The sequence below is a fragment of the Mesoplodon bidens genome (assembly GCF_964165515.1).
Source record: "Mesoplodon bidens genome assembly, chromosome: 3".
In the NCBI taxonomy this organism is placed as follows: domain Eukaryota; kingdom Metazoa; phylum Chordata; class Mammalia; order Artiodactyla; family Ziphiidae; genus Mesoplodon; species Mesoplodon bidens.
In genome coordinates, this window is record NC_138178.1 from 100,226,513 (window position 1) to 100,249,372 (window position 22,860).

At 36.3% G+C, this 22,860-nt stretch overlaps 1 protein-coding gene across 1 annotated transcript in view; it reads left to right on the plus strand.

Moving 5' to 3' along the window:
- The window catches only part of AQR (aquarius intron-binding spliceosomal factor), a 106,415-nt gene that overhangs the window by 40,111 nt on the left and 43,444 nt on the right, over positions 1–22,860 (plus strand). Inside the window, exons 15-23 of the mRNA XM_081228597.1 lie at positions 118–238; positions 3,102–3,243; positions 6,571–6,749; positions 10,264–10,431; positions 11,796–11,965; positions 15,210–15,451; positions 17,661–17,807; positions 18,612–18,681; positions 21,175–21,285. Coding sequence (XP_081084723.1) covers positions 118–238; positions 3,102–3,243; positions 6,571–6,749; positions 10,264–10,431; positions 11,796–11,965; positions 15,210–15,451; positions 17,661–17,807; positions 18,612–18,681; positions 21,175–21,285 — 1,350 coding nt within the window. The remainder of the gene's footprint in view (positions 1–117; positions 239–3,101; positions 3,244–6,570; positions 6,750–10,263; positions 10,432–11,795; positions 11,966–15,209; positions 15,452–17,660; positions 17,808–18,611; positions 18,682–21,174; positions 21,286–22,860) is intronic.

Genomic DNA, 22,860 nt, shown 5'->3' on the forward strand with positions numbered 1-22,860 from the left:
TACAATAACTCAAAGACATGAAACTTCTCATTCCATACTTTGTGTTGAATTTCTCCATAAATTATTTTGATTGAAAAAAGATACTTCTCACTTTCTTTCTAAACCTGTTTCTTTTAGGTATCTCGTCATGAGCGTCGAATTTCTCAGATTCAGCAGTTGAACCAGATGCCTTTGTATCCAACCGAGAAAATCATATGGGATGAAAATATTGTCCCAACTGAGTACTATTCTGGGGAAGGTATGGTAACGAAGTAGATTATTCAGATGTAACATGAAACTTAGTTTAGAATTCATCATATATAACTGAACATACTCCTATCTGCTATATACATTAGGGTAATTTTCTGGTACCCTCAAGTTCAACTTTAGAAGCTAGAAACTATTCAGTGTTTTGAATGCTTAGCATTAAGGATTTAAATTTAAGCATTGCCTAATGAATATGTGTGTTTGTGTGTGTATCATCCTGTATAAAATGTGCCCGTAAGCTGTGTGTTCAGGAGACCTAATAATACAAGAATTGTAGCTTTCATTATGTCATTGTAACAGGCTTTGTTTGGTAGTGTTTTATTTTTCAAAGCCTTTTCTAGAAGCTCTTTTGAATTCCTTGTAGAGCCAGCTAATGACCTCCAAAAGAAAGACATTGTCATTAGTTAAGATAAGCCCTTAGTTTTGATCCAGAGTAGTATTGCCTAGTATGTTCATCTACCTCTTTCAACAGATGTTTCTAAATGCTCATCCTCTAATGATGAGAATTTGCCACAATTGAGTATATGCCAAAGTGCATTCTGACACATTTTGAAGGCATATTTCAAAAAAAAATTTCTGGAAGTTTTTTGAACAACAGTGTCATGATTAGTGGAGATGTGGCTATTTTAAAGAGATCACCAATATAGGTATTGGTATATTTATTTAAAAGGAAATTGTTTCTTCAGAGTCATGTCCTAGAGCCATAATTCCAATAAACCCAGTGCACTAAAATTGTACTAGATTTCAGAATAATCAGGCTTCATACCTTTTTATATTCTGACAGTGATTAATGCATTGTTTTCTCACTTTTCTAATTTGTTCATACTAAAAGCATTTGTGACCATATATGTATGAATAACACTTGAGAATATTTTGTCTTTTTAATGAAAAAGTTTGTGTCCTTGAAAATGTAAACAGTCTTATATCTAGCTTTTGGTACTATTCAGTGATGTTGTTCTGAGTTTAGAACATATTTTGCTTAGTGTAAAGTGTTGCTTTTCTTTCGCTCCTATGATTAATGAAGTTAAGTGAAAAGAATTACTTCTCAAAATTTGTCTTTGTACCTGTCTTGCCATGGTTCTTCACTGACCATGGGTGAAACTGTGCTTGTGGGGCTCGGTATTCAATGCTGTGAGATAGGCAAAGATCAAAGCCAATCCAGCACAATTATGCAAGCTGCTTCCAGCTCCCAAGGAGAGAAAATAAGTGTGAAATTGGGACAGATATTTTAAAAATATAGTATAAGAATTGTAAAGAAAGTCTTTGTAAAGTGTTGCCTTTTTAAAACCTTTTTATTGTAAAATAAACACAAATATAGAAAGCCCACACAAAATATAGAGCTTTACTAATTATCTTAAGGGAAATATCCTAAAACCCTTATAATCACCTTGTCAGCTATCCCAGAATCCTCCTGTGTACCACTTCCTACTTACTGCTTTCTCCCTCCACCATAGTCAGTCCTGTACATTTTAAGATGCCTTTTATTTTACAGGTACCCACTGTATCCCTTTCTTTTCTTTCTGTTGAAGACCCTGAGTTGTTTGATCTGTATAGTTTTCCACAGTCTAGATTTTTCTAATTGACTACTCACAGTACAGTTCAACATGTCCCTCTGCTCTTTATTTATTTTTTCTACAAATTGGCTTGATCAGGCAGAGGTATTCTCTCTTTGGCAAGATCCTTGGTGGTGGTGTATTCTTTCATCAGGCGGCACATGATGTCTGGTTGTCTCTGTTTTTGTGGTATTGCTGTTTAATACCTAGATTTGTTAATTCAGGGAGGGTTACAAAATAGTGATATGTTAATTTTTTTTAATATAAGTATGCTATCAAAAGAGATTGCTTTCAGCTTCTGGCTTGAAAGAAATTGAATTAGATTATAAGTCAGAGTTTACTAACAAATGATGTGAAATTTTTGTACATTGATGTTTCTTGCTTTTAGGTGCATTGTTTCTTTGGTAAGTATGGATAGGGATGATGAAAATAATATGATTTGCTAGTAAAATGTGTTTGGGGGTTCTTTTTTTTTTTAAGATCTTTTTGATGTGGACCATTTTTAAAGTCTTTATTGAAGTTGTTACAATATTGCTTCTGTTTTCTGTTTTGGTTCTTTGGCTGCAAGGCGTGTGGGATCTTAGCTACCTGATCAGGTATCAAACCCGCACCCCCTGCACTGGAAGGCGAAGTCTCAACCACTGGACCTCCAGGGAAGTCCCTGGGGTTCTTCTTTTTTGATCTTTTTGATATTGGTGCTGAGTGCTTGGTTACTTATTATCCCAGGGAAATAGTGTTAGGTGAAGGTAATGGAAAGAATATGGTTCACTAATGTTGTCAGAGAAGGGAAATAACTCCAGGAATAGCCTTATCCTTAAAGGCTAGCAAAACGGCAAAGGTTCAGAGCACAGTAGTGATCACTGAAGACAGAGTTGTGTAATGTAATATACTAATTCAGTTTTCTTGGTAAATTTGGTCATGGGCTGTATTTATGGTAGCATTATTTACTTTGAGATTTGCCAAATACAAATTAGGTGGTAAAGAAAGAATTTTTAAACTACTTGTGTTAGTTTTAAGTATCTTTAAATACTTTTTAGAAGCACTGTTTCCATATGAGGTATTGATGTGCAGATTACATGTATTAATGAAATTCATCCTTTATTCCCAGTCTTAATAGATGGCATTTGTTAACTTGGTTTCAGTTTCTGTGTGGAAATAAGAATATGACCTTATCAAATATGCTGTATTTTAGGCACCATTAAACTAGATTCTTAACAAATTTATGCTGCCTTTTTTTAATACATAGAGCAGATGTCTGATTAAAAAAAATAATTCGTATATGGATGTTATTTTCCTTTTCAGGTTGTCTTGCTCTTCCCAAGTTGAATTTGCAGTTTTTGACTCTTCATGATTACCTCCTAAGGAACTTTAATCTCTTCCGCTTAGAATCAACATATGAAATTAGGCAGGACATCGAGGATAGTGTCAGCAGAATGAAGCCATGGTTAGTAAATTGGTTCCACTTGCAATGAAGAGATGCAAACAGTGACTGACATACTTCTGTCAGAAACCTCACACGTGTAATTAGAAATAATATATCTGTCATGAAGATGCCCTTTAAAATATGAGATATTTACTCTGTGAGAAGTTCTTGAATGTGAATTAGATATATCCAAAGTGCTAAAATAGAAAATATGTATCTGGGTCATTGTAAGTGGGGCTGAGGGTAAGGGAAGAGAGGTCATTGTTCTGGGAAGTGGGGCAGGAGGGAGAAATGTAGTGGGGAGGAGGTTGGGCATTAGTAAAAGGGTAAAGAGGGAAGGGTATGGGCTGGCCAGCAGGCCTGTATTAGGCAGGCAGTTTAAGTCCTGGGAGAAGCTTATGATAAAGGGGTATTCTGTTACCCCAGCCGCTCTTGTGGCTGTCACCACTAGTCTCAGTCAGCCTCTAAAAGACCTGGCAGGAGATGAGGGGCATAGCTGAACATTGCACAGAGTGGAACATTGGAACATCTTCCCTGCCCTCCATCCATAGGTTGCCTTGAAGAGACTAAATCATCAGCGTTTACTTTTAAGGCCTGTTGAGTAGGTTTCGTTATTTGAAGAACTTTTCTGCCTAAACTCAACTTTCCACCTGCTAGCTTCTGTCTGGAACTCCTTTAGCTAAGAAAAGAGTTGCATTCTATTGTAGGCAGCTCTGCATTATAAGATTTGTGAAGGTTCATTTTGCTTTTTAGACATGACTAACTTTGGGTAAATGCCCTTCATTCACTATTTCATTCTGGGTATGAAATTATTGGAGATAAGTTATATATCACAGTTGACTGTAAATGAGTAAAATAATTCTGTAAAATGAATTTTCATTAAATTATTGTCACACCATGCATACATATGTACAATTATACTGCATTCTATGTGAAAAGCTTAACATATTTTCAGTGTGAACTGATTCAGGTATCTTCCAGGCTTCTCTCCTTACTAATTACAGAGAGCTGCATGGACACTGTGATTATGATGTTTTTTTCACTTCCATATTTTATTTCATACACAGTTCTAGTTTTTAATTATTATGTGAAAAGTTATTCTGGGTGAGAGTCTAAAACACAACAAAGTATTTTCGACTTAATAATCAGTTGAGTCAGTGGGCAGGCTCACACTGTGCAATTTGTATACCCACTGGCTGATCGTCTCTGCCCACAGCTTTGCTGAATTTATTGCCCATTGTTTGGACCCCAGGGGAGTGCTTGATCAGAAAGCTGCCTTACAATTTATGGTTACCTTACACTTACATGCTCAGATTCTGGACCTAATTTTGGTCATTTTGTAAAGTAGGGACTTAGTAACTAGCAGCTCATCAAGTAGAATTCATTTATATTTTACTTAAATGCCAAATAAAGCAGTAATACTTGGAGTTCTTATGGTTTATTAATAAAATAATTTTTTTTTTTTTTTTTTGCAGTACGCGGGCCTCTCACTGTTGTGGCCTCTCCCGTTGTGGAGCACAGGCTCCGGATGCGCAGGCTCAGCGGCCATGGCTCACAGGCCCAGCCACTCCACGGCATGTGGGATCTTCCTGGAGCGGGGCACAAACCCGTGTCCCCTGCATCTGCAGGCGGACTCCCAACCACTGCGCCACCAGGGAAGCCCCAATTTTTTTTAATTTACATTATTTTCTGCTAGTGGAAGAAAATGTTACGTTTTGGAGATAACTATTGGTAATAAATTTTTCTAAATTTTCATTCCTAATTGCCCATTATTGGAAACTGTTAAAAATAATGAGATCGGGCGTCCCTTGTGGTGCAGTGGTTGAGAGCCCGCCTGCCAATGCAGGGGACACGGGTTCGTGCCCTGGTCCGGGAAGATCCCGCATGCCGCGGAGCGGCTGGGCCCGTGAGCCATGGCCGCTGAGCCTGCGCGTCTGGAGCCTGTGCTCGCAACGGGAGAGGCCACAGCAGTGAGAGGCCCGCATACCGCAAAAAAAAAAAAAGAATGAGATCTAGAGGGGTAGGGCTTCCTTCTGTTTCATGTCTTGAAGGTGGAAAAGTAGCAGAGGCACTTTTACTTATTGCATAGTTCTAATCATGTTTTCAGGCTGCTGAAACTACTGAGCAGTGTAAAAGAGGATGTGCTTATGAGGATCAGAAATCTATACTCTTTTAATGCCTCATGTTGCAGGTAGATTTTATAAAGGAGGAAAGAATTGGGGAGAGTAGATTAGTGGTTGCTTGGGAGTAGGAAGGGTTGACTGCAGGTAGACAAGAGGGATCTTTTTAAAGTATGATGAAGATGTTCTAAAATTGGATTGTGGTGATGGATGCATAACTTTGTAAATTTACTAAAAGTTATTGTACATTTACAGTGAATGAATTTAATGGTATATAAACTATATTGTAGTAAAGTTGTGAAAAATGGGGGAGGTGATAGAAAGTTATTACAAAAGCTTTTAGACACAAGGTAATGCCTTTTAGAAATTGTTTTAGTACTGACCAAGTCATTGGATTGCGGAACTTTTATTTTTAATTAGTTTCACTCTTTGATGTTATAAAGTTTTATAATTTTTTGTTATTTACAAAAGCATTTACTTAGGATATAGGTTTTCTTTATCTTTGTAAGCGTGTCATTTTTAGCAGTACTTTCCAATTTTGGAGTGTTGCTGCAGTTTTTATATTACAGATTTCCCCAATACACTATTTAACGTAAAAGCTAAAGCACCAATATAAGAAGAAAGAATGAATATTTGCTTGTTAGTGGTTCTGGTTATTACAACTAGCTTGATGATTCCCCACACTCCCATCCATAGCAGTGTCTTTTCAGTGTTTTAAATATTATGCCCTAAAGAAAGCATTTGCATAGATATTGTCATTTGCTTGTTTTTAATTTCTTAAAGTCTAGCTTGTTCTAAAACATTTTTGAAGCAACTTATAGAAGTATTTATAGTACATAAGATAAAATTGTAACAGTTGAGGCTATCTTGATGAAGAGGGGAAGAGAGTAAGAATATAAAATAAAACTGAATGTGCTGGATTATTTCATTCTTTGACAAAATGGCTCAGCTCTTATGTACATAGAGTTATGTGTTTTTCTGGGGATGTGGGGGACATTCCTCTACTTCCCTTTCTTTGCTGGACCATGTTTGCCTGTTTCATCCTACCATATATACTTCCTAAATATTGAGACTTAGGGGGTTTTTTTTAGTTTAGAAATAAGAGTTACTAATGTGAGGGCTTAAATACTAGCTAACCATGTATTCTTAGTTACTAGTCTAACTTGTCCAAAGTTGGGCAAAAGTTATTTTTTGCTTGGGTAACCAGTCTTCTGCTTCTGGTTTCCAGGCAGTCTGAGTATGGCGGGGTGGTATTCGGTGGCTGGGCGCGAATGGCCCAGCCCATCGTGGCGTTCACCGTGGTGGAGGTTGCCAAGCCCAGCATAGGCGAGAACTGGCCAACCCGGGTTCGCGCAGATGTCAGCATCCATCTGAACGTCAGAGACCACATCAGAGATGAGTGGGAAGGTAACCTTGCCTTTCAAGAAGTGGTCACCTTTTGCTTTTTCAGTTTATAGACTTTCACTTAGAGCATTAGCAAAGCACATTCACCAGATATTGCCCTTTTAAATTTATTAAATTTTATCTTTAAAATTTGTTTTAAAGAATGACAATTGATTTATAGTTATTACTAGCAAAAATACCAAAGATCATACAAGAATAATTAAATACCTTCATACTCTATTAAAAAGCATAAAATAGCACGTATATCAGTGTTGTGAAAATTGCAGCTGGCAGAGCTGAGAGGAGAGCATTTTAAATCGTAAAATTTAGGAAGATAATGTTTATGAATTTATAGGATCACTATAAAAAAGAATAAAATATTTGTGTTCACTAAAGAAAGGGGGGAAACCCACATATAACTTGCACACATGCAAAGCAAGTAAGGAAAATTAGTATTTTTAAGAGGTAAAAGCAGCCAAAGTAAAGTGAATAGGGACGCATACAATTTGTGGAAAATATAGATACAAAATCAAAATTAGACAAACTCAAAAGGATATTAGTAGGAGCTAATAAAGCAACTCAGAAAGAAGCAATAGTTTATTTGTACCAAAGAGAAGAAGTCAGATAAAAAGATCAGAGAAATCAGATGTATTCAAGGATAAATAATAATTGCAGGGAAGTTATTTTCCCTATTCTTTACTAAGCAAGATTTTAGGGATGGGAGTTCTATGTCACAATTTTATTTAGAGGCAGATATGTTCTAAGTTACTAAGTCAAATGGAGTTAAAACATCAATACCACCTGTGCCAGAAATGGCATGTAAACTGATTTTTAATTGGCACTTTTGTATTTTTCTCCCAGCTGTCTATGAGAGCTCTTGCTGCCCCATTATGAGAAACAGGAGCTGGTAGGTTTTATCTCCTTCTACCTTCTTGGCATGCCAGAAGGAAAGGGATAGTCCCTTAATGGATCAGTTTTCAGAAATTATTGCTCTCAATATAGCTGTTTATAACCGTAGGGTCTGTATGATATATTTATCAAATAATTCTGAAGGAATCCAGCAACAAAGCTGGCCAAATGTTTAACAAATGGCCACCATAGTTGGTATGGTTTGTGACAGATTGTTTTTGTGGCTCTTGTATCTTTCAAAATTGTTCAAATCTGGTGCATTACACATCTAGAATAATATGTACTTTTATTATTGCTGAATTGTGAGAAAGTCATTCAGTTGCTGAAGAAGGTTTTACATTTATTGCCCCTTGGATCTTAAGGAGGTATTAAAATAAACACTGTTGTACATAGTGGGTAATGAACTGAAATAACTTATTGGCCACCCCTAGAAGCAGTGATGGCTAGAAGTAAAACTTGAAGGAAACAAAAGACCCTTTGTAGAAATATATAGATGACAGATGACAAGCCTGCATTATAGTGTTAAGGAAAAAAAAAAGGATTTGTTACCCCAAACCCTTTACGAGTCTCTTACCTCCATTACTTCGGAGACTGGTAATGAGAAGGCCATCAAATAGTCTTTTTTGTTTTTTTAAACATAGGCCTCTGGTAGATGAGAAATAGAATGGGTAAATTTGGATGGGCAAGATAGGGAACAATAGGGTATTGTGGGACAAGCAATTCATCTGGGGCATGGTGGGGAGAAGAGTGTTTTCTGGGAGGCCAGAGCCAAAATGCAGGCCCTTTATTGATTCCAGATAGAGCAACCAAGTAAAAAATGAGAGGGAGGTTCTGTAAATAGCAATGAGCACTGTCCTGTAAAAGCAGAAAATTTTTGAAGAATTTAAGCTACATGCTGTAAAACATTGTTGTCCCTTCAAGAAGGTGTGAAGCTCAGGCCCTTATCCTCTCCATTACTCCATTTAAAATTAAGGAAACAGAATCAGTGAAACTTAAATGTTGGATCCTGCCCTAGAAGGCACAGCCAGGAGTAAATGCAAATGGTTGAAAGGAGAGTTCAGCTTATTGTAATACAGGTATTTTTAATGTGGATGTAAGACGTCCCACAGCATCCCTCTGTGATGCCAAAAGGTAACATTGGTAGGGATTAAATTACTTCTCAGGGCCACTTCTTTGGCTCTGAGACTGGGAAGTTTTAATGAGTTGTGCAGATCAGAAGTCATATAGGTGGTACAACTCACATAGTAGATCATTTCCCCTTAGTTTTCATTGTTCTCCTGCTTCTTCGCCTAGAATTTGTTGGGAAATAAACAATCAAGTCATAATTATGAATCAGTTACTATTTCTAGCACACTTAAACCCTATTCCATGTTGAAACAAACCAGAATGGTGCTAATTAATACTATTAGCCACGCACTTACATGGCTGATTTGATTTAGCTGTATCTCTTATTACCAAGGTTATGTGCAAGCAGACTGTTTAAATTTGCATTTATACTATACAATGACTAACAGAAGTGACTTGGGGGACTTCCCTGGTGGCACAGAGGTTAAGAATCTGCCTGCCAATGCAGGGGACACGGGTTCCAGCCCTGGTCCAGGAAGATCCCACATGCTGTGGAGCACCTAAGCCGGTGCACCACAACCACTGAGCCTGTGGTCTAGAGCCTGTGATCCACAACTACTGAGCCTGCTTGCCACAACTGCTGAAGCCCGTGTGCCTAGAGCCCATGCTCTGCAACAGAGAGAGGCCACCACAATTAGAAGCCTGCAACGAAGAGTAGCCCCCACTCACTGCAACTAGAGAAAGCCCCTGCGCAGCAACGAAGACACAACACGGCCAAAAATAAATAAATAAATAAAACTAAAGAAAAAAATGAATCGGGGGAAACAAATGAAGATTAAGTGGTGTAACATTATATGCTGTGTGGTCTAATTTTGTGTCCCTCGTCTTCCAGTGTGTATTTTTAATAGAGCTGGGAATACAGTTGAATCCATTATTTGAGCCAATGACTGAGAAACTACAGACTTTGGCATAAGTCTCCTATTTCTTGACATTTGCTTATAAAAATTTCAGCATTTGCCAACTGAAGCAATATATATTCAGCTGCCTTCTCAAGATGCTATCTATAAACAGTGCTTTTGTGCCTTGATGAATTATTCTAGACTTGACCTCTTCTGGTGAAATACAATTAGACTGTTGTTGAAATGACACTGATGGACAATTTAAACTGATGTTCAAAACCTGCTAAATATGATATAGATGGATTACATGCCAACTATATTTTTGGTTACTTATTAAGAATGTTATAAATAAGAATGATGACAAGCATCCAGTTTGGGAGCTGTAGCATGATCTGGAGGACTTATTCAGTAATGCATATATGGCATAAAAGTTTCTAATTTTAATATAAAGAGAAATTTTTATTTAATTATTGCTGTCAAACATTGAGTATTGAAGGTTATAGGAAAACCCATAATTATATTACAAAGCACATATTATCATTGATCACCTCTGATATTTTAAATGTTTTTTATACCTTTTCAAAAGATAAGAGGATGAGAATTTGCCAACAGGAGATAAAGCAATGTCATTCTAATAAGTGGAAATGTCTTTTGTGTTTTACTAGGACTTCGGAAGCATGATGTATGCTTTTTAATTACCGTGCGTCCCACAAAACCGTATGGTACCAAATTTGACCGGAGGAGACCTTTTGTTGAGCAGGTTGGCCTGGTTTATGTCAGAGGCTGTGAGGTCCAGGGCATGCTGGACGATAAAGGGCGTGTCATTGAAGACGGTATGGTGATCTGCATGTTTGAAAGAGTGTGTATACGTAATGATAAATGTCTTTGCCGTTTTTCCTTTTTGTGTCCTAGGTGATTTTTTTTAGTTATTTTATATACTAAATCAACACAAAGAATTATATATAAAAGTGTGTAGGGTACCTACCACCCAGTTTTAGAAATAAATAATATGGTTTCTAAACTTCTGTTTTAGATATTGGACAGGATCTTTTGGAATTGCCAATATTTAAAATTCTTCCTTATATGATACTTTACAACATTGCTTTTAAAAACCTCTAAACACCTCTTATAGTTGTTCAGTGATATATTTTTCTCATTTTTCCTTTTTAAGTTTTACTGATTTGATTCATGAGAGCAGTGGTTCTCAAATGGAAACAGCACTACCCTGTGTTTCAGAATACATGGTGGTATGTCATATGACTGGGGTAGAGGAAGGGGATGGTGAGCTCTTGGTGTTTGATGGATGGGGGTCCAGGATGTTGAGTATCTTAGCAGAACCGTCTTCTAGAAGGGACTGTCCTGCCCAAGATGCCAGCATTACCCTATTTAGAAATGCAGTTTGATTTCTTAGACTTAACTGATTGTTTTTTGAAATTCTTTTTTTTGTTGTCCTGACTTTTTTGATAATACTTACTATTAAATTATAACTGCATCTATGTCCAGTGCTTATTTTACAATTTGTTTATGAAACTTCTCTCAGAACTTGAATCAGCTTCTACTACCTGTGATTTCAAGATGGAATTATTGCTAAGGGGCTGAAAATTAGGCTACTCTTATCACTAGAATAAAAGAAAATAGGAGAAGAGATTGGAGGACAGGTAGAATAAACATAAGGCCACGTCCTGGGACCAGAGTTGGAGGTCTAAGGCAAAAAGAAAGGAGAGAGGGCAAAGGGGCAAGAAAAAGCCTCTGAGCTTTCAGCCACTAGTATATGAAATTTCCTGTTATACTAGTGATGTTACACATGGAATATGGAAGGACAAAAAGAGTAATCAGCCGAGTACCTACTATATGTAAGGCGATAGGAGGAGCTATGAGTAACTGACACAAGTAAAGTTCTTTGACCTCTAAGGATCCTATTCTAGTTGAGGGCATACACAAATAATTGCAATTCATGGCATTGCACCATAAACATCACATGACTGTTCTGGGAAGACATAGTGACAGTTTAGAGAAAGGAGAAAATATTTTCAGCTTGGAACTCAAAATGGATGAGTGGAAGGCATTCTAGTTGGAGGAATTGCTGGAGTCAAATCTGGACACTTTACTCATCATTTCTAGAAAAGGAGTTCTGCTAACTTACTATGATATTTGAAAAGTATATATTTCATTTAACAAACTTTTAAAAAATATCTAGGACCTGAACCCAGACCCAATCTTAGAGGAGAATCAAGGACATTTAGAGTGTTTTTGGATCCAAACCAGTATCAACAAGATATGACCAATACGATACAAAATGGAGCAGAAGACGTGTATGAAACTTTCAATATAATAATGAGGAGAAAACCGAAGGAAAATAACTTTAAGGTAATTTGAGGGCTATAAACTAAAAGTAGTATTTCATAATTTGAATAACTTTTAAGACATAAATATGTAGATCCTAGGTTAAAAAAGATTTGTTAAAATAACGATCACTGCGTTTGTTTAGATTCTAAACAAATCTCTTAAATTCTTAACATATAGATTAAATATAAAAACTTAAGTAAATTTATTTGCTAAATCTTACTTTGTCTTTTGATGAGTTTAGAAATTTAAAATATAAATTAATCCAGGTGTTATTTTAAAAATCAGCCTCCCTTGCTTTTTGTATATTAGATACTCAGTTTATGCTTCAGTCTGAGATGAAGAAAACTGCTTGTTTGTTTACTGAGATTTCTTTTTTAAATCAAATATAGGTGTATTTTCAAATTATGAGTACAGATGTGGAACCTCAGGGTTCTAAATTACTCTGTGATATTCTGTATTTATACTTTACTCATTAGTGGGAAAAGGGAAGTTTGGGGGCTAGAGAGTTTTACCTTTATAATAACTTTATGGAGAGAAAAGGAATTTTAGTAAGGAAGAATTTGAAAGTATTATTTGAAACTATATTATAAAACTTAAACATTGAGCAGTTCTAGCATTTCATAACACTAGCTTTTGCACAAATGCCTTTCTTTTCTCTCTCCCCCAAAACAGTGCTTCTTATACATTATCACTTTATTACCGTTTTTAAAAAAAGAAAATCTCATATACAAAGGAACTTATTTTCTATCTCACACTCCACATCCAATCCATCAATCAGTCTAATTACCTCACCACCTCCACTGATGCCATGTGCAAGACACCTTCATCTCTCACATGCCTGCTTCTCTTCTTGACTGCTCCTCCCCTTATATTATTCTCCACATAGTGACTGAATGTGAATTATACCTTGGTACCCCTGTTCACACTCTTTAGTGGTCTCCCATCACAGTAGAAAGTTGTTACCGTAATCCAAAAGTCCCATTGTTATCTGTCCTCTGGCTGCCTCTCCAACACCATTTTCTAACACTTTTTCCTTATTCACTCCATGCCAGTCACACTGACCCTTTTGCTCCTCTTTAATAATGCAGGCTTCTGTACATGGTATTTCCACTTACCTAGACAGTCTTCTCCCAGGTATCTACATGGTTTTTCCTTTCACTTTACATGGGCAGCTCTGTTTAAATGTCACCTCCTAAGAGAAGTCCTCTCTGACAACCTTATCTAAAGTAGCATTTCCCTTTCTCATCTTCCTTATCCAATTATCTTTATTTTTCCTCACGCTTTATTATACCTGATGATTATATATTTGTTAGTTATCTGACTTTAGAAGGACTTTATGTTTGTTATTTCTCCAGCATTAGAATGCAAACTTATGCAGGCAGGGCCTCTGTTTGGTCTGTCTCTGTTTTATTGCTCAGTAATGAGTGAATTTCAGTTAGTTTACTAAAAGAAAAATAGTTCCTTATATTCATTTCTTTCACCATTTTATTGAATGTCTGTTGTGTGTCTAGTATTGTGATAAGTTATATGGAGCTAATAAAGATGAGTAAGACACAGCTTATACCTTTAGGGAGCTTAGACTACTAATAAGAGAAGTTAGAAATATAAACGGGTAACTACTGTGAAAGTTTAGAAGTCATAAGAAGGATGCATGGAAGTTCAAAAGAGGCATTCAGTTTCTGATTCAAGGAAGAGAGGGAATGATTAACTTGCCTATGTTGGGAAAAGGAGGAACACTCTTTTGGTATCTTTGGTGTTTCACTATATAGCTGGGCAACATCCCTCATCTATTTCCTTCTCTTTCAGTATCCTGTCTTAGCCTGGATACTCTACCTCTTGCCTAAGTGGTTGCATTAAATAGCCTCCTCTGTCTCTGCTCTTATTGTCCTCATAGCCAGTCACCTGTTTTACATTCGCTTCTCCTGATCATTTCACTCTGCTTCTCAAAACATTTCTGTGACTATCCATTAATGGTGAAATAAGCTTTTCCACAAATCTTTTACTTGAACTAAATTGAAATGCCACTGTCCTGCTTGAGACCTTTCCTAATGTCAAAAGGCTCCACTACATCCATTTCTCACCCACTTTGAACTGTTTTCCTATTGTATTTTGTAATATTCTTTACTATTTGTCACTTTCTGCTGCTTTGTATCATTGTGAAAGACATACTTTATCTCCTTACTAGAATCGTAATGACCTTAGGGAGTAGAGCCCTCATCTGGGGGCTCCATTATGTGAACAAACTCATTTATCTGTCCATCTGTCCATTTACCTATCCCATATTTAAGCTGTTCTAGATCCCTGCCCTCATTGGAAATTGTATTCTGATGGGGATTAGACAAATGATAAACAAGTAACCAGATCTCTTATGAGTAAGAGAATTTTAGGTAGAGGTAAGTGCAAGAAAATAAAATAAGGCAAAATAAGTGTGATTAACATACACTCTCCTGTTATTTTATTATCTTGTTAGATGTGTAGCATTTATGATATAAAAATGTCTGGTTTGGTTATTTTATTCTTTGAAATGAATAGCCTAGCCTTCTGATTTCCATAGGTGGCATAGATCACTCTGTTGAAATAATTATTGGAAAGCTTAAGAATTTGCCTTAGCTTTTAGCAATTACTCTTGACAATGTATATATTAACTGCTATAATGACCTTTCATTGTAGTTCTAATTCTTTCATTCTGAAATTTTGACGTTTCATTTTTATCATTGTTCACTTTATTTTTTATTTCTTTTTTCTAACAATGTTAACTTTAGTATTTCTAAATCATGGTGTGTTTCACAATCGAGGCATACATTAATGTGCCTCTGGTTGTATGTGGTCTTAGCACTGAGGAACTATGGGCTATAAAGAGGAGAAAACTCCAGTAATTTCTAAGAGGAAGCATTTTTTAAGGGTTTGTTCTATAATGGTCTATAATTATAGACCACATCAGGTCTATAATGTGTAGACCTGATCAGATTTTCATCCTGCTCAACAGAAGTCAAGTGGTAAACTCATCTATGACATCCTGTCTAAATGAACTACTAATGGATAAACTGTTCTTGCTGAGTGTGGTCTTTTCTTTAACTCAGTGCATGGTATCAGCTGAAAATATAGCTGTTGATTCAGTCTAGCCAAGCACCTGTCAGCAGAAAATAGCTTCTTGCCCCGAAACACTCAGGAATTCTGGTTAGTGCAGCCAGCTTGGCATTCCATTGAAGTGCAAATGTTTGAGATGTCTTCTTCACAAAATCCGTTTTTGTCCTCTTACTGACAGGCTGTGCTGGAGACTATTCGGAACCTGATGAATACTGATTGTGTGGTACCTGACTGGCTGCATGACATCATTTTAGGTTATGGGGATCCAAGTAGTGCACATTATTCCAAAATGCCCAATCAGATCGCCACCCTTGATTTCAATGATACATTTTTCTCCATTGAGCATTTAAAAACCAGCTTTCCTGGTCATAATGTTAAAGTAACTGTGGATGACCCAGCTCTACAGATACCCCCTTTCAGGTAAAGTCAAAACTGGATATACTCCTTTTAAGCTTTCTGTAGTCAGTCTGAGTTAGGCCGTCAGGACTGTAGCTAAAGTAAGTTTTGAGTATCGTATCTGGATTATGTTTGGGTAGTCTTTACCCTCACCATATAATCACTGGGATAAATTTATTTTATTTGACTCTATTTCTAATTCTTTGTATAGTAGCTATTTTAAGACCACAGTAAAAGTAGCCTCATGTCTTACAAGGGTTCAGTAAATGCTTTTTGTCTGAAGAGTACTATATAAACGTAGCTGTAGCATTTGACTGAAGAAATATGTGCTAATTAATACACATAGCCATGTGATTTTGAACTTTCTTTTGTTTTAGGGAAAAAATTCTCTTTTTTTCTTTTAACCCTGATTGCTTTTACAAATTTTAAATATTCATAATATAGTTATACTCAAAGTTAAAGGAGCTTTGGTTTAATTTGAGTAGAAAAAGAACAAAGTACCTGAAGTGCTGATTGCTTCATGAATTCTGTCATATGGATTAGTGGCGAAGCACTAAGTATACCTTGGTGGTAGCAGAGGACTTAATTACTTTCTTAGTTGCAAATTAGAATGTTTTTACTTAACTTATATATAAATATAATAATTCTGCATATTAAAAGCATGTATGCTTTATAACTCCCAAACCTGGTCTTCCTCCGTACTTTCCTCATCTTGTTAATGGCAAAATCATCTTGAAATCTCAGCAGTGTTTTGTAATCTTTCTATTCCCGTAACTCCTGCTGTGTCTTGCAGTTTCTGCCTTAAAGATACAGTTTTTTACAAATGTTAGTCCTGACTGCTACCTCTCTAAACCCTCAACACTTAAGTCTTTTTTTTTTTTTTTTTTTTTTTTTTTTTTTGTGGTATGCGAGCCTCTCACTGTTGTGGCCTCTCCCGTTGTGGAGCACAGGCTCCAGACGCGCAGGCTCAGCGGCCACGGCTCACGGGCCCAGCCACTTCGCGGCATGTGGGATCCTCCTGGACCGGGGCTCGAACCCGTGTTCCCTGCATCGGCAGGCGGACTCTAAACCACTGCGCCACCAGGGAAGCCCAACACTTCAGTTTTTATAATGGCAATGTCTTTGCTCCCTCTGTCTCCTTGCTTAAACCCATTACATGCCTTACTGCTAGAGTCATTCCATTGTCTAACTAAAAATTTGAATTTTCCTGTTGCTTATCAGAATAAAAGCTGACCATTTAGCTTCTTTGGTTCTTAGCTTTTTTTTTTTTTTTTTTTTGGTATTTTCTGTTTTTTCAGAATGTGAACAAACAGTGGTAAAAGTACAGAGAGAGAATTAATTTTTTAGTTTAATTTTAGGGTATTCATCGACTTCCTCAGGTACCTATGGGAAGTTGCCTCCTGAGGTATCCCTGACCCCAGGCTAAGAACTTCTGCCTTAAAGGCTTGATATTCCAAAGGTGTCAGAACAAGGCTCCAGCCTTTCTCTCTAGCCTTATTTTCTCTATTGTATCCTACACTTCAGCAGAACTGGCTACTTCTTTCTTCCTGGAATGTCTTTTGAAATTCATTTTAGATGCCACCTTTCCCATAAAGCCTTTTCTGATTAAATGAAGGACAGTGTGTAAGGCACTTTACAGTGCATGTGCCATAAGCATATAAATTTTCTTTTGTAAACATGCTAAGTGAAAGAAGCCAGACAGAAGAAAACAAATATTGTATGATTCCATTTACATGAAATGTCCAGAATAGGACAATATAGAGACAGACTGATTGCCAGAGGCTGGGTTTAGGTTGGAACACAGAGTGACTACTTAATTGCCTGGGTTTTCCTTTGGACTGATTAAAATATTCTGGCATTAGAGAGTAGTGATGACTATACAACATTGTATAAAACCCATTGAATTGAACCTTTAAAATGGTAAATTTTATATTATGTGAATATTATTCCAATTAAAAAATAGTTAATTATTTCCCCTAAAGAAACCAAATATATAAATAAATGTTTCTTCTTTGATTCTCCTTTAATCAGATGACTTTTTTCTTAATCCCCTTAACTGCATTTTAATGCTTTTAAATATACTGTTTTCAAAATTTATATGCAGATAGTAAGTTCCTTTAAACTATAAGTGTTTCTTACTCATCTGATTATCCTCTGTACAATGTCATGCACAAGATAGGTGATTGGTAAATTGTTGTTAATTGTAAAAATGAACAAGGTTTTGGTCTTGTAGGATAACTTTTCCAGTAAGAAATGGAAAGGGGAAGAAAAGGAAAGATGCAGAGAAGGAAGATGAAGACACTGAAGAGGCAAAAACCTTAATTGTTGAACCTCATGTTATTCCTAATAGAGGTCCTTATCCTTACAACCAGCCCAAACGGTAATTTCACTATTTCTGCTAATTGTAATAATGAATAATAGTTTGCTATTTCAAGTGGATTAGTAATATTTAAAAATTTTTCTGATTTTAAAAATTATTTAGAAACTTCTGTTTCTGGACCCTGTTTACTTCTCTTCTGTTAGTTTTGGCCATTTGTAGTTAATATTTTTGGCCATTCTGTAGTAATATTTCAAAAAGAAACATTTTCAGGTACTCTGAGAAATAAATATTAACAGTCTACTTTAATGTGAGCACAAGGTTCTTACTTCATGACCATGTGTTGCATTTAGCAGCTACCCTTGTGCTTGTGTGCCATGACTAATAAAGTGGCATTGTATTTGGTGTTAGATTTGGAACTAGAATTTTGACACTCCTGTTAAGATCTGGGCTGGGCTAAACATATTGAAAAATAACTGTTGTCTTTTCTTTCCACAAAATTCATTCAGTTTTAATTGGTCTGTGGAGGGGTGGAGGTAAAGAGAGTCATTCAGAAGAGATTGGGTCAGTCATGTAGGATGTAAAGTTCTTGAGATCTGCTATGCAACATTGTGCTTATAGTTAGCAACATTGTGCTTATAATTAACAACATTGTACTATACATTTAAAATTTGTTAAGAGGGTATATCTTATTTTACTTTTTACTGCACACACACCCACAAAAAGGGCTGGATTGGGAGGAGGAAGAAATTGGGAAACAAGGGGCAAATATAGAGCAAATGTTCAGACCTCTGGTCATTGTTGTCTAAATTCTTACTAACTTCATCCATGTTTATTTTTAATGAACTTCTTAACTCTTATTTGAAGGAATACAATTCAGTTCACTCATACACAGATAGAGGCCATCCGTGCTGGAATGCAGCCTGGGCTAACTATGGTAAGAGAGTTACTGTTATACAAGTTCTTAAATGGATTCAGACTAGAAGTGTCAGATTTTCAGCGTGTATTCTGTTTTAAGCCCAAAAACCCAACTGAATTAAGTGTTTATAAGAAATTGTAGCATCTTATGTGTATGGATGCTACTCATTTCAATGTTCATAAATAAAGTTTTGTTAGAACCTCGCTGTGGCCATTCATTTATGTATTGCCTATAGCCATTTTTGTGCCACGACAGCAGAGTCTAAATACTTGCAGCAGAGACTGTATGGGCCACAAAGAGTAAAATGTTTACTTGCTGGCCCTGTACAGAAAAAGTCTGTTGACAATGATTTAGAAATGTGTTTAATTTCCAAGTATTTGAAGGTTTTTACTGATTGCTGGTCTAAGTCCATTATGGTCAGAGAACATACTTTCTATGATTTCAATTTTTTTAAATTTATTAAGGTTTGTTTTATGGCCCAGGATATGATTTATTGGTGAATATTCTGTGTGCACTTGAAAAGAATGTGTGTTTTGTTGTCTTGGGTGGAGTGTCCTGTTTATGTCAATGAGATCCATTTGGTTGATGCTGTTATTCAGTACTTCTCTATCCCTGCTGGTATTCCACATACTATTGCTGTTGCTGACTGAGAGAGGAGTATTGAAGTCTCCAGCTATAATTGTGAATTTGTTTCTCCTTTCAGTTCTGTCCATTTTTGCTTCATGTATTTTAAAGCTTTATGGATATGTGCATACACTTTCAGGGTTGTTGTGTCTTCTTGGTGAATTGACACTTTTGTCATGTATAATGTCTGTCTTCATCACTGGTAATTTTCTTTAAAGTCTACTTTGATATTAATATAGCCACCACAGCTTTCTTTTGATCAGTGTTTACATGATATATCTTTTCCCATCAGTTTACTTCTAACCTACCTATTATATTTGAAGTGAGTTCCTTGTAGACAGCATATAGTTGGTGCGTGGTTTTTTCTCCATTCTGACAAGTCTCTGCTTTTAATTGGTGTGTTCAGTCCATTTACATTTAATGTACTTATTAATGTGTTTGGGTTTAGGCCTACCATTTTATTATTTGTTTTATGTTTGTTCTCTTTTTTGTGTGTTCCTGTTTCCCTTTTCCTGCCTTCTGAGTTATTTGGATAGTTTTTAGTGTTTCATTTATATTTATCTATTTTGTTCTTTTATTATATCTCTTGTATAGGTTTTTCTTAATGGCTGCTCTAGAGAAATACAATATACATATTCACCTTTTCACAGCCTACTTAGAATCAGTATTCTGTCTCTTAAATTGATTGGAGGATCCTTGCTTCTGTATAGGTCCCTTTACCTTCCCCTTTTATGTTGTAGTTATCATGTTTTACCTGTAAATACACTGAAAATACCATCAGGCAATATTAGAATTTTTTCTTGCAGACATCAAACATATTTTAAAGAACTCCAGAGGAGAAGAATAGTATGTTATATTTACCATTTATCCTTTATTCCTGATATCTCAAGTATCCTCTGGTATCATTTCCTTTGTCTGAAGGATTTCTTTTACCAGTTTTGTTTGTTTGTTTGTTTGTTTGTTTTTGTGGTACGCGGGCCTCTCACTGTTGTGGCCTCTCCCATTGCGGAGCACAGCTCCGGATGCGCAGGCTCAGCGGCCATGGCTCACAGGCCCAGCCGCTCCGTGGCACGTGGGTTCCTCCCGGACTGGGGCACGAACCCGTGTCCCCTGCATCGGCAGGCAGACTCTCAACCACTGTGCCACCAGGGAAGCCCCCTTTTACCAGTTTTAAGAGCAGATCAGCTAGCAATGAATTACCTTTGTTTTCCTTCATATGAGAATGTCTCTAATTCATCTTCATTCTTTAAAGATATTTTCACTGGACAAAGAATATTGCATTGATAGTTTTCTCCTTTCAGCACTTTAAAAATGTTATTCCACTTCCTTTTGGCTTCCATGGTTCTGATGAGAAGTCCACAGTCATTTGAAACATCTTTTTGCTATATGTAATATATCGTTTTTCTCTGGTTACTATTAAGATTTTTTTTCTCTGTCTTTAGATTCCAACCATTTAATTATTATGTGTCTGGCCTTAGATTTCTTTGGGATTATTCTGTTTATGGTTAAATGAGCTTCTTAAGTCTGTGATTTATGTCTTTTGCCAGATTTGGGAAATTTTCAGCCATTATTTCTTTAAATACTTTTTCTACACTGCATGCTTTTCCCCTTCTTTCTAGGATTTGAAAGATATGTTATACCTTTTAATATTGCCTCATAGATTCACAAGGCTGTGTGTATTATTTTTTTAATCTTTTTTTTCTGCTTGTTGTTCAGGTTGGGTGATTTCTATTGATTTGTCTTCAAGTCCACTAACTCTGTCTTGTCCATTCTGCATTGAACTTACCCAGCAAATTTTTAAATTTATTTTATCTTTCAGTTTTAAAATCTCCATTTTCTAACAATGTGATAACTTAGTAGTTTGCTATGTGTTCATCTGCTTTGTAGGTTGTGGGCCCACCAGGTACAGGAAAAACAGATGTGGCAGTCCAAATCATATCCAACATCTACCACAATTTCCCAGAGCAGAGGACTCTGATTGTTACTCATTCCAATCAGGTAAGAGAGAGAGTGTGTATGCGTGCGTACATGCATGCACGTGCACACATGCATGTATGAAGTGGACATGCGTGTATGGAGCGGGAGATGCATGAAAGCACAATGGAGATTTCTGCTTATATGATAACCTGATTATGGGCTCACGGAGTACCAAAGGCTGATGAGCATAGTGTTTGTTATTGAGTTAATCTTGGATTATCACTGGTCATGACCAGACCATATTGAGAAAAATATAAAAACAATCTTTTATTTCGAATAGAGGTAGTCCAAATGTGGAAAAGCTGAGGAGAATATTTGGATATGTGGTAATTGCCTTTTTCTCTCATCATCCATGCTAAGCTAGATGTTTTACTTTGAGATCAAAAGCATTACCCCTTACTAGTAGTATTTTTCTACTAGTAGAATGGATATTCCTAAAAGACTAAATCCAGATCATATTAATACTGGATTGAATTTTAAATCCTTATAAAATATGTATATGAATATGTATATTACATGGAAGGACAATTTTAGGTTTCAGGTCCAATACATAAGGCATTTATAAATAGCTAAACAAGCAAAACAAACTCCTTTCTTGTAAATAATGGATGAAAAATGGTCTTTACATCTGTATGTGTGCTGATGTAATTATTCTGAAGCTGTCACTACCATAGAAATGAAAAAGAACAAGTGATGTTAACTCTAATGTAAAATGTGACAGGGAGCTAGCTCTCAGAACATTCTGAAACATGTTATGAAACTCACATGGTAGTCTGAATCTCCAAAGGTACTTGTTTTCTCTGAATACATATTAACAATAGTGATTTCAGTTGACCAGTTCTTTAAAAAAGTTGGTCTACAAAGAAACACTGAGTTTTTAGAATGCTAAATGTTATTTATGGTTATTCATCAACTTAATCTCAGGATTTTAAAATAAATACTACCCAATTCATTTACTTATGTTTTTATTTCTTTAAAGTTTATAAGTAAGTGGCCTGGTGTACTAAAATTGTGTGCAAGAGAGGGTTAAGACTTTATCTTGCTAAAAGAAACAAACTGTGTAAAGACTTTTTTCTTCTATTTAATAAAATCCAGTCTGTAATAATGTTACCTATTTGCAGATTCTTAGAATGAATAAGGAATTATTCAGTGTGTTTTAACATAATATTTTTTATTTATTTATTTATTTATTTATTTTTGGCTGCGTTGGGTCTTTGTTTCTGTGCGAGGGCTTTCTCTAGTTGCGGCGAGCGGGGGGCCACTCTTCATCGTGGTGCGTGGGCCTCTCACGGTCGCTGCCTCTCATTGTGGAGCACAGGCTCCAGACGCGTAGGCTCAGTAGCTGTGGCTCACGGGCTTAGTTGCTCCGCGGCATGTGGGATCTTCCCAGACCAGAGCTCAAATCCGTGTCCCCTGCATTAGCAGGCAGATTCTCAACCACTGCACCACCAGGGAAGCCCATAATATTTTTTAGTAAATTTTGTCATAACTTGATAATGACTTTCTATAGTATCCTCTACTTATGACTGTCTTGTGTAGCACAATTATAGAGAAGGTTATTTTGCAAAAATAGCCAAAGATTTCTTTGCTCCTTTG